Genomic DNA, 12,666 nt, shown 5'->3' with positions numbered 1-12,666 from the left:
TGATACATTGTAAAATTCTCAAGGCAGAGTGTCATTATGAATCTTTCACCATAAATCAGAAATACATTCCTTCTTTCATGATTGTTCCGATGGCCAAGTGGTTAGAGCATCTGCCTCAGATGTGGAAGGTTGTGGGTTCGAACCCCGGCCATGTCATACCGAAGACTTTTAAAAATGGTACAAACAGCTGCCTCACTTGGCGCTCAGCATTATTATGGATTCCATGATACCTCTGACCACGTGATGGACTTACATGTACTTGTGTGGTTCTGGATGGCTAACTAACTATTAAAGGAATCAGTTGGAGCTATAGATGGACTTCCAGACTTGTTTGGTTCTGGATGGACTATTCAGCACTAGAGGAATCAGACAAACCTATGGACGGACTTCCACAGACTTCTATGTGTTTGGTGGGAGGGCAGGTGGCTTTTCAATACTACAGGAATCAGGTGGACCTAGGGATGGACTTTCACAGATGTGTGTGTGTGGGGGGGGGGGGACGGGGAGATTTTCAATACTAGAGAAATCAGGTGGACCTAAAGATGAACTTTCACAAATGTCAGGCATGTGTGTGAAGGGGGATTTTATATACTAAAATAATCAGGTAAACCTATGGAAAGCCTATCACATGCATTTATGGTTCTGGGTGTGTATTAACCTTGAACATATATCCCATCTCCATGTCTGATATACCATTCTCTCATTCTAGAAAAGTTCTAAAATATGTATATCACAGACACAGTTAGACGTCACATCATAGGCTTATGACCAATATTGCTCTTAATTCTTTTCTAGGACCGTAACTACTGAAGAACATCAAAGCAGGGGTGGGAGCTGAGTATCTGATAATAATGACAGTATTACATAATTAATATTAATCACCCACAACATTTTAATATCAGTTATACATTATTACCTGTTTAATAAGGAAGAAGGCTGATGGCCTCTACTGAAGTAAAAAATTAAATTATTCATCTTACAGTAGAACAAATTCACCGCTTTAAGACAACAGTGGTCACGGTCACCATCTGTGCTGCAACTATTGTATACTGGAAAAACTATACTCATGTTTTTGCATTAAAGAATGAAGATAAAAGGAGATGGTTGTACGTAATCACTAAAATTCATAGTATCCTCCAATGATGAGTGATTGAAACCTGTGCAAGAGGCAGCAATAGCCCTAATTTCATGGACTTTGATTCTCATGAATGAGAGAATCCCTTTCTGTAATTGAGCTGACTTGACAGCAAGTGTATTCTATTGACTAATGGCGGATGTTGAAATTTCCACAGAGCCCTTTAACACAAGGAAATGATGTTTCCATCTTTCCTTCTCCCTTCTAAAGATGCCAAATATAACCTAAGCACCCTAACTTGGCAAAACAGTCCATCTTTATCATCCCTAGTGCAGATACAACTGAGACTGGGAATCTCTATAGGAGATGAAAGTATCAAAGGTACTGGTAGTACCAATACTGAACCTAATGATTTAAAGCATAATTTGGGGAAATGAGGTGGTGGACTTTTTCTTGTCTTATCAGACGACCAGACCTCTTTCTTCCTACCACTTGGGAAGAAGAGGTGGAGGACCTTACAGGGGTTGGGGGTCCTCTTGATCTTCTGTGAACTCAAAAGGCTTGGCCAAAAAGTAAGAGACATCATCCTACTCCTGAACTTGTGAGAAGATAGATTCACCAGAATCTTCACAAAGAGCGGATGACCAGGGGCATAAACTTCCTACAATTCCTCATGGCGAGTGACAGGACTGTCCATCATAATCACCTTGCCTAGAAGACAAGAGTGCTTCTCTTCCTTTCTAGGTCTTTCAGGGAAGACAGACGACGGACCCTTTCCTTCCATGTCAGTTCTGTATAAGGAGGCAGCTGAGAGGCACATCTTGCAAACCTAGCACTTCTAGGAAGCCATGAACTGTCCATCCATGTTGCCATAAGGTTATGATGAGAATCACTTCCTTGAAAAGCAAAAATCAACACCCTACAGGGATGAGGATTCTGATCTGAATGCCATTCCCAGTAGATTCATAAATGCTGACTCTCTTGATGTGGCTAGATTAATCAGCAATGTAAAGGATGGGTGTATATAGATGTATTGCCTGGTGCCATACCATGAATCTGCCTTTATTGACTGGAGACCTGTGTTTGCAAAATGGTGTGTGGTAACCAAGGTCTTGAACCTGGTGATCAAATACCTACAACCAATGAGTAGTGCCTGGTACCTCATGCACTGTGGTCAGTACCTAGTGACCAGTGCTTGGTGCCCAATGCCCAGTGACTCTAAACTAAATGGCAACTGATCTGGGAAAAGACTCCGCCCAAGATCTAAGTGATTTAGAACACTGCATGTCTTTATCAGGATTACAAAAATTCCCCACTACCAAAGAGGATGCTGGCCCTACCCAGTATGTGTGTTTATGTGTGTGTGTGTGTAATCACTCTCCATGATGGGGCATTGATTGTTCTACCCATCAAAGAAGGAGTACTTGCTTATGCTTGTGAAGGTGCTGCTCCTCCCTTTGGGGGGCAAGGGCAGGTACACCAACCTCACTCTCTCTCTTTCTAGGAAGGTGCTGCTCCTCACCCATAATTGGCAGGTAGAGGTGCACTCCATACCAGTAATCAAATATTTAGTATCTAAAGATATCAGCCCCATCCCTATCTGACATCCTATGAATTCTGAGGAAAACAAGATATCAGCCCCTTCCCTATCTGACATTCTATGAATTCTGAGAACAACAAGATATCAGCCCCTTCCCTATCTGACATCCTATGAATTCTGAGGACAAGATATCAGCCTCTTCCCTATCTGACATCCTATGAATTCTGAGGACAACAAGATGTCAGCCCATTCCCTATCTGACATCCTATACATTCTGAGGACAACGAGATATCAGCCCCTTCTCTATCTGACATCCCATGAATTCTGAGGACAACGAGATATCAGCCCCTTCCCTATCTGACATCCTATGAATTCTGATGACAACAAGATATCAGCCCTTTCCCAATGTGACATCCTATGAATTCTGAGGACAACAAGACATCAGCCCTTTCCCTATCTGACATCCCATGAATTCTTAGGACAAGACATAAGCCCTTTCCCTATCTGACATCCCATGAATTCTTAGGACAACAAGTTATCAGCCCCATCCCTATTGGACATCGCATGAATTCTGAGGACAACAAGATATCAGCCCCATCCCTATTTGACATCCCATGAATTCTGAAGACAACAAGATATCAGCCCCTTCCCTATCTGACATCCTATGAATTCTGAGGAAAACAAGAGATCAGCCCTTTCCCTATCTGACATCCTATGAATTCTGAGGAAAACAAGATATCAGCCCTTTCCCTATCTGACATCACATGAATTCTGAGGACAACAAGATATCAGCCCCATCCCTATTTGACATCCCATGAATTCTGAAGACAACAAGATATCAGCCCCTTCCCTATCTGACATCCTATGAATTCTGAGGAAAACAAGATATCAGCCCTTTCCCTATCTGACATCCTATGAATTCTGAGGAAAACAAGATATCAGCCCTTTCCCTATCTGATATCCCATGAATTCTGAGGACAACAAGATATATGCCCCATCCCTATTTGACATCCTATGAATTCTGAGGACAACAAGATATCAGCCCCTTCCCTATCTGACATCCTACGAATTCTGAGGAAAACAAGATACCAGCCCTTTCCCTATCTGACATCCTATGAATTCTGAGGAAAACAAGATATCAGCCCTTTCCCTATCTGACATCCCATGAATTCTGAGGACAACAAGATATCAGCCCCATCCCTATTTGACATCCTATGAATTCTGAGGACAACAAGATATCAGCCCCTTCCCTATCTGACATCTACGAATTCTGAGGAAAACAAGATACCAGCTCTTTCCCTATCTGACATCCTATGAATTCTGAGGAAAACAAGATATCAGCCCTTTCCCTATCTGACATCCCATGAATTCTGAGGACAACAAGATATCAGCCCCATCCCTATTTGACATCCCATGAATTCTGAGGACAAGATATCAGCCCCTTCCCTATCTGACATCCTATGAATTCTGAGGACAACATACATTTCACGTATGACCAACAAGTTGGGTGTGTATAACACTGGGCTTTCACACTTCCAAACAGACTGACATTGTTTTTAAAGAATAATTTCTCTGGAAAAATGATGATGAGTAACAACAAGGTTGCGCTTACTCCACTGTTATCTTTTCTACTTACCAACCAAAGGAATACCTTGAATATTTGTTTGTTTTTGTTGTCTTTTAATTTTAGAGGAATAACCTGGCATGAAATATCATCTAAAAAGTGAGTATTTATATAACTATTAATAGAAGCATGCAATCTCTACAAAGCAAATGGGACATTGAAATAATGTCTTCTCAAGAATAACAATCTGAAGAATTGACTAAACAGAAAAAAATGTATGAGGTTGAAACTACATACCAATGCACAGAAAGTAAACACATGAAAAATGTATTAGGTTGGAACCATGTACCAATGCAATGAAAGTAAAGACGGGAAAAAATGTATGAGGTTGAAACTACATACCAATGCACAGAAAGTAAACACATGAAAAAATTTATAGGCTGAAACTACATACCAATGAACAGAAAGTAAACACATGAAAAAATGTATAAGCTGAAACTACATACCAATGCACAGAAAGTAAACACATGAAAAAATGTATGAGGTTGGAACCATGTACCAATGCACAGAAAGTAAATATGGGAAAAAATGTACGAGGTTGAAACTATGTACCAATGCACAGAAAGTAAACACATGAAAAAATGTATGAGGTTGAAACTACATACCAATGCACAGAAAGTAAATACAGGAAAAAATGTACGAGGTTGAAACTATGTACCAATGCACAGAAAGTAAACACATAAAAATATGTATGAGGTTGGAACCATGTACCGATGCAATGAAAGTAAATACGGGAAAAAAAGGTACGAAGTTGAAACTATGTACCAATGCACAGAAAGTAAACACATGAAAATATGTATGAGGTATGAGGTTGGAACCATGTACCAATGCAATAAAAGTAAATACAGGGAAAAAATGTACGAAGTTGAAACTATGTACCAATGCACAGAAAGTAAACACATGAAAATATGTATGAAGTTGGAACCATGTACCGATGCAATAAAAGTAAATACAGGGAAAAAATGTACGAAGTTGAAACTATGTACCAATGCACAGAAAGTAAACACATGAAAAAATGTATGAGGTTGAAACTATGTACCAATGAACAGAAAGTAAACACATGAAAATATGTATGAGGTTGGAACCATGTACCGATGCAATGAAAGTAAATATGGGAAAAAAAATATACGAAGTTGAAACTATGTACCAATGCACAGAAAGTAAACACATGAAAAAATGTATGAGGTTGGAACCATGTACCAATGCAATAAAAGTAAATACAGGGAAAAAATGTAAGAAGTTGAAACTATGTACCAATGCACAGAAAGTAAACACATGAAAATATGTATGAAGTTGGAACCATGTACCGATGCAATAAAAGTAAATACAGGGAAAAAATGTACGAAGTTGAAACTATGTACCAATGCACAGAAAGTAAACACATGAAAAAATGTATGAGGTTGAAACTATGTACCAATGAACAGAAAGTAAACACATGAAAATATGTATGAGGTTGGAACCATGTACCAATGCAATGAAAGTAAATATGGGAAAAAAAATATACGAAGTTGAAACTATGTACCAATGCACAGAAAGTAAACACATGAAAATATGTATGAGGTTGGATCCATGTACCGATGCAATGAAAGTAAATACAGGGAAAAAATGTACAAAGTTGAAACTATGTACCAATGCACAGAAAGTAAACATATGAAAATTTGTATGAGGCTGAAACTATGTACCAATGCAATGAAAGTAAATACGGGAAAAAATGTATGAGGCTGAAACTACATACCAATACACAGAAAGTAAACACATGAAAATATGTATGAGGTTGGAACCATGTACCAACGCAATGAAAGTAAATACGGGAAAAAATGTATGAGGCTGAAACTATATACCAATACACAGAAAGTAAACACAGGAAAAAGACCATAATTAGAATGTGACTTAGATGACCGGTCTGTACAAAGAATTACTCAAACCTACTGTAGAGAAAAAGCTGCCTTGCCTTATGTTAAAACAAGGACTGAAAATCAACATGAAGCTATCAAAAGAACTTGTTTGAAAGCTAATGGACTGAGGGCGATGCAAAATAAGCAGAATAGTGTGATAATGTCCTGAACAGTAACAATTATTACTTGGATATATTGTTTTCCCCTGAGTGATACATTTTCCATCTAGACTCGACATGTCATACAGAACTGAATGACAGCTTTATTGCAAATGGGCCTATGACTTGGATTCAATCTAGGTCTATGATCTATGTATTGTAGAACAATCCTTGAATGTGAGGATGGTACATCTATTATTGAAGATGGACTTCCATATCAGATAGAGAAGCTACACAACAGTGACTGGTTATGTATAAATGATTTTAAAAAATAATTTTCAGACATTAGATGCAGCATTTCTGCAACAATGGGCAGCGGAACAAACAAAGGACTTTGCCCAACGACAACTTTTAAGTATGTCTCTCCTTAGTTTTGCTCATATTTAAACTGACCCTGTAGATCTATAACCATGGCTGACTTGTCCTTGGCCTCAGACTGGATGTCTGTCAGTTGGTTTTTCAGCAACACTTTCTCCTCCTCCACTGTTCTGACGTGGTCCCTAGACTCATCTAACTCTTCTGGAAAAACAAGAATCATCATAAGGGGAAAAGTTCAAGGATTTTTTACTCTTAAGATGAAGCATGTAGAAAAATTCTTTACTGTAACAAAATCTGCCAGAAGAGTTGTAAATAAGTTCTCAACATGAAGACATGTCAAAAGACTTCAATCTGTCACATGATGACAAGGGAAGACCAATATTACATAGAAATTATTTGCTAGGTACATGTAACTGGAGATTCATTTGAGTATTTAATTAAGTGGCAACATGTCAAACATGTAAAGTCAAGCTTTCTGCTAGCATCTATTAGTAAACTGGTACTGGAAAGACAAAGTTAGAGAATGGGCATTTGGGTGACAGGACTCCTACAAATGATATGGAATGCTTGAAATACAACATCTCAAGGACTCATCAACAGAAGCAACATCACATGTAAAGATGAAGTAGACTGACAATGCTGACTGCAAGCAACATTTCAAGTCTTCATCTGAAGACGGGAATGTACTTGATAAGGGGGATAACTCTAACAAGGAGCTGTTAAACTGAACCCCATAAAGGCATATATAAGTCTCTGAGACATTGCTCATACTGCTTCTTGACCTGTGTTACTTACAGTCAACACCCCATATGAAGCTAAGAAGCTAAAGGTCAAGGTCCTAGCTCTATTCAAAATAATGGGACACAAACAATATCAAGGGCTATGAGATGATGTATACACCACACTGCATCAGAATGTACTGAACAGTTCCTAACCTATACTGGTTACAAGGATCTGCTGTTTGGAAATTTAAAATTGATGGAGAATGGACAATAACCTCATAAAAATTGGACAAGAAAAGCTGAAACCTTTGAAAGGCACATTTAACTGCATTTACTGGGCAACTTCACCAACTAAATGGCAACTGATTATGTGCAAGGGTTGCCTGGCTATGTATTTATAAAAAGTGTGAAAAGGATGGACAGATGGATAGATAAAGAGGTGAATACTATAGGTCTCCCTCATCCCAATGTGAGACTGTAATTATTTGGTTTCAAAGTGACTTTCAGAAACATGTAAATGTAAATTCCTTTCTAATCTTTGACATCTGGTATTATTTTCTAAGCTTTTCTCCCCCTTGCAACAAAACAGAATACATTAACCTCACTACATAAACAATATAAAAATCAGACATCCCCCACCTCATACTGCAAAGTAATCAATCTTGTCACACCTGGCCAGGGCTGCATGTTCATACTGCAAAGTAAAAAATCTTGCAACACCTGGCCATGGCTGGCATATTTGAATATATGATTGAAGCATTTCTATAAAACATGTGATTTTGACCCCAATACCATATGGTACAGTAAGCATGTCACATAATTATTTGTCTTAGCTTCACAGCTATTCATGTAAAGTATGAACAAAATCCACATAGGGGTCTTGGAAATAAATTCAAATGAAATTTTTTAACTAAAATCATAGCATACATTTTCTATGACTGAAATTGACCCCAAGATCAATGTGGCAAGTGAGGAAGTCACAACTTTTATAATAAATCATTCCCAGTGTGAACCAAATCCATCAAGGGTTAAGCAAATATATAAACAAGAAATATTTAACCAACACGTTAAAAAATGGTCTAAGACTATAACCTTGACCCCTACCAGGTGAAGGTGTGTTGCAGAATCAATGATTTGTCCTAATAAAGATTAATTTCAAGTATGAAAGAATCAACCAATAAGTTTAGAAACTATATGCAAATCAAAATTTGAACTACAACCTTGATGCTGATTTCCTAAGACTGACCTTGACCCCAATGTCAATAGGGTGAATATGCATAGGCAAAAGGGAATTGTCTCAGCCTCAAAGTGGTTCATGCCAAGTATGGCAAGGGGGTTTAGAAAATATAAGCAAATTAAAATTATGACCTAAAACCATAACAAATGTTGAATCCACTGTGGTGGGAGTAAATGACTGGAATACCTGACTTCCAGTTAATGTGGGCTCATCAAAGTGCCTCTTACATTCATTGCTTCAACTGTTATTTGTTAAGATGATTGATTTATCTGTCCTGCTATTTTTATCAGCAACATCAAATTGCAACTACCATGCTATATGGGCAAATACACTGACATATTTTGTTTATTCAAAGAGCACTACATAACAATAACAGCCATGACACATTAGGTTGTCTCCTGAGGCCATAATAAACATATCCTGTCAAGCAGAAAATAACTGCAGACAAGTGTGACCATGCCTTCTGACCTTTTAACAGCTACACTAATAGGTTCCTTCTGTGAGGGAAATTCTCCTGTGAAATTTTGTTGCTAAACACCAATTCAAGACTGATATTTGAGCACAAATCTTTAATTAAAATACAACAACTGATATCTATATATAGAAATCTATATCTGTGAATTTTTTAAAAAGAATTATGAGTGAGACTGAAGAAAATTCAACTATTCATTTCTATAATAAACAGTATATATAAGAAAATTTAAAATCTGAATCTCTGACAAACCTGTTCTAACTTTTCTTGGTATCTCTTGTGTTTATACAAATTGTATATGTTTTATCCATTACATTTTATGTTTCACTTAAATGGTGCTAAACTTATTGTATATATCATTTCTCAAGAGTCTCTGACCTTTCATGACCACGAAGTTCAATCACTATTGGCCACTGCATCTGTGGTTAGTTGCTCAAAAAAACTCCTATTATAAATTACACTGATCTTGACATCTGACCGTAGGATCAAAATGACAACCAAATTCAGTAAAGTGTGAAATACATATTGTGAACTACTTTTATGATAGTGTAAAACTCAAAAGCTGCAATTACCAAATTTCAATGAAAGCACAACAATGAACTACTCTGTGAAACAGAAAGAAATACAGGTCAGTGACCAACAACTGTGTGAAGAGTGTGGTACTTATATAGAGATGCACACATTTACCCATTTTAATGAATCTATAATGACCAGTGCCTGTGCAATTATTAAAATGCAACACAAAAAAATAAAGTCAAAGAATTGCATTGGTCACAACAACCTACTTTGTAAAATGAATGTATTCCTCACTGAGATGAAATGACTTCAAATGTTTTATAATTCAAGACTAAGTGATAAAATGTAAAGCCTATGTAGCTATAAATAAAATGTACAAAACCAAGCTGATTCCTGTAGCTTCAAAGTATGTTCCTTTAGTCCCTGTCTGGGATGAAAAATACAGTTATATAACCAGAGCATCATAAGAATGTAACAAATATGGATGCATACATGAAAGCTCAACTCTGCTTCATAGATGTGTGACCACTACTCAATACAATGCTTTCTTAATGTCAGCACAATAAATATTTAGGCAGCCTTATAAATTTACATAGCAGCCAGGTTACTTGTACACATGTTAGAAAAATTACATTATTACCTTCCAGAAAGTCCCTTTTCCTCTTCATACCTCCCATTTATAAAATAAAACCATTTTCCTACAGTGCAGTTAGGTAACAATTGCTTCATTCACTTTTATGAATCGTCACCTTTTCCGTGTAGCTATAATTGTACATATGATCTCATCAGATACACTCAAGTGTGAAACAGCCAGGTAAACTGCAGGTAAAATCTCACTCCTCTTGATCTCACATGAACATACCATTTATAAATGAATACTTGGCTGAGTTTAGATCTGATCCTGATCTTACAACAAAGATGTACTGTAGTCTCCAAGTAACATATGACAATTTCTGTACTGAAATAAATCATTCCAATGTGCCCAACACTACAAGATAAAATGTCATTATTGTTTATTATTCAATCTTGGTTTAATAAGAATTGTGTATTTATCATGTCTGACTGATTAATTCATCAGTAGGGTCTTTTGATAACTAGCTCTCATGATTATCTTCATTCAGTCAAGGTTAAATGCCTTCCTGCATTATGATAAATCAAACAAGACCCCATTACCTGGCTTATCAATGGGGAACAAGATCTCTTACAACAAAACACAATCCAAACTACACCACTTCACTTGTATTTTAAAGGTGAAAACAAGTTTTTACTGACTGCCTACATTAATTACAGTGTCCCATAACATGAACTGAATTAGCTGTATGACGTGACCTCCCCCATTACTTAAATCTAAATTACAAATTTACTAGCTTTAAAACAATTTTAAAAAATCATGCAACTGAATTGGCAACAATATGAATATTTGTCAGTAAATTTTCATTTTAAAACAGCTGGCAGATATCGGCACCAGTTGTTTGAAAGCTTATGACTACATTTAAACACAGCAGTCATATCAATAGCAATCTGATGTTATGGTAAGCAATCACGCCCACTCAAAAGACAAAATACACAGATACATGCATCTGTATGAAAGAGTAATAGATTATTTAATAAATCACAACAGATGCAGCAGAAGCAAAAAACAAATGAAATTTTCACTCTATATCCAATAAACAGAGAGTATCAATGATCTATGGCTGTCCTAGCTGTACAGTGTAACCTAATTTTATCTAGAATTATCGGTATCTAAGCAACATTATCTGGCAACAGATTTCAACTGTTATTCTTTGACGGTTTTGGTTACTTTGGAGTTGTCACCTTTTAAAGGAGGTGGGAATAATGTGTCAGAATTAATGGGATTACCATGTGCAATGAAACATACCAACATGCCTTGGTTTAATATATACCTATAGCATACTTTTGTAAAATCAATCCTTACAGAGCTAAAAATGATGTGATCATTATGGTCAAGTGCATCGCAGTACAATGAACTCCGTGAGAAACAGGATGTATAATGACAATTTTTAATGCAAATTTAATGACTTTAATAACAACCACTCCAGTGGCCTAGTGGTTAGAGTGACACCAGGCCGACCAGTCCTAACACTAACCTCTTAATATTGAGCGCCAAGCGAGGCAGCTGTTAGCACCATTTTTGTAAGTCTTTGGTATGACTCAGCCAGGGATCAAACCCATGTCCTCCTGCATCTGAGGCAGATGCTCTAACCACTAAGCTACTGGAGTGGTCTACTAAGGTATCATGACTAATGTCAAGGTCTTTTTTGATGCATTTGTAAGGTGTAAGCCAAATTAATGTCAACTATAGCATATCTAATTGATATGAGATTTAAAACGTGTACATGGAAAAAGGCATGCAAAATATGTAGTAATCAACCTGGTATTTAGTAAATGTACCATTCAAATGCAGGATATTTAATGACCTCTAAGGCAGGATTCTGAATTGCCAATATTGGTAATAGTCTAGGATTAAAATTTTCATTACACAAAAATGAATACTTATTCATTTCTCTTCTATGTTTGATAACTGAATTGTACTTTTGATTACCGTACTCATTTCTCAGCTATACTTGATAAATGAATTGTACTTTCAAGTTCGGCTGAGTTAATATGATCAAATTCTATTTTTGGATGTTTATATTTAAAACTCTTTCAGTACCTGGATGCGTTGATCAAGTACTTTTAGGTCACTAGCAAACTGCATTCCTGATCTTGATAATACATCTCAGAATTCTGGATGGTGAAAACGTTCAGTTTGCTTGTACCTTACTCACACAACTCTTAACACTTGTCATTTTGATCTTACACCAGTCCAATCACAAAACTCTTAACACTAGTCATATGGCTTATATCCACTCCAATCACACAACTCTTAACACTAGTCATTTGGATCATATCCACACTCCAATCACAAAACTCTTAATACCAGTCATTTGGATCATATCCACTCCAATCACACAACTCTTAAAACTAGTCATTTTGATCTTACACCAGTCCAATCACAAAACTCTTAACACTAGTCATTTTGATCATATTCACAATCCAATCACAAAACTCTTAAAACTAGTCATTTTGATCATATTCACACTCAGGT

At 36.8% G+C, this 12,666-nt stretch overlaps 1 protein-coding gene across 9 annotated transcripts in view; it reads right to left on the bottom strand.

The window, feature by feature from the left end:
• The window catches only part of LOC149789081 (uncharacterized), a 209,356-nt gene that overhangs the window by 48,753 nt on the left and 147,937 nt on the right, over positions 1-12,666 (bottom strand). For all 9 annotated transcript variants that reach the window (XR_016424299.1, XR_016424303.1, XR_016424304.1 and 6 more), the window contains one exon: positions 6,686-6,811. Coding sequence is in view for 1 of the 9 variants with exons in the window: in XM_089975266.1 (XP_089831392.1) it covers positions 6,686-6,811 (126 nt within the window). In the remaining 8 variants the exon portion in view is untranslated. The remainder of the gene's footprint in view (positions 1-6,685; positions 6,812-12,666) is intronic.

Source organism: Sinohyriopsis cumingii, chromosome 11 (assembly GCF_028554795.1).
Source record: "Sinohyriopsis cumingii isolate HCF-2022 chromosome 11, ASM2855479v2, whole genome shotgun sequence".
Lineage (NCBI taxonomy): Eukaryota > Metazoa > Mollusca > Bivalvia > Unionida > Unionidae > Sinohyriopsis > Sinohyriopsis cumingii.
Note: the sequence above shows the minus strand (reverse complement) of the source record. Positions and strands in the feature narration are given on the sequence as shown.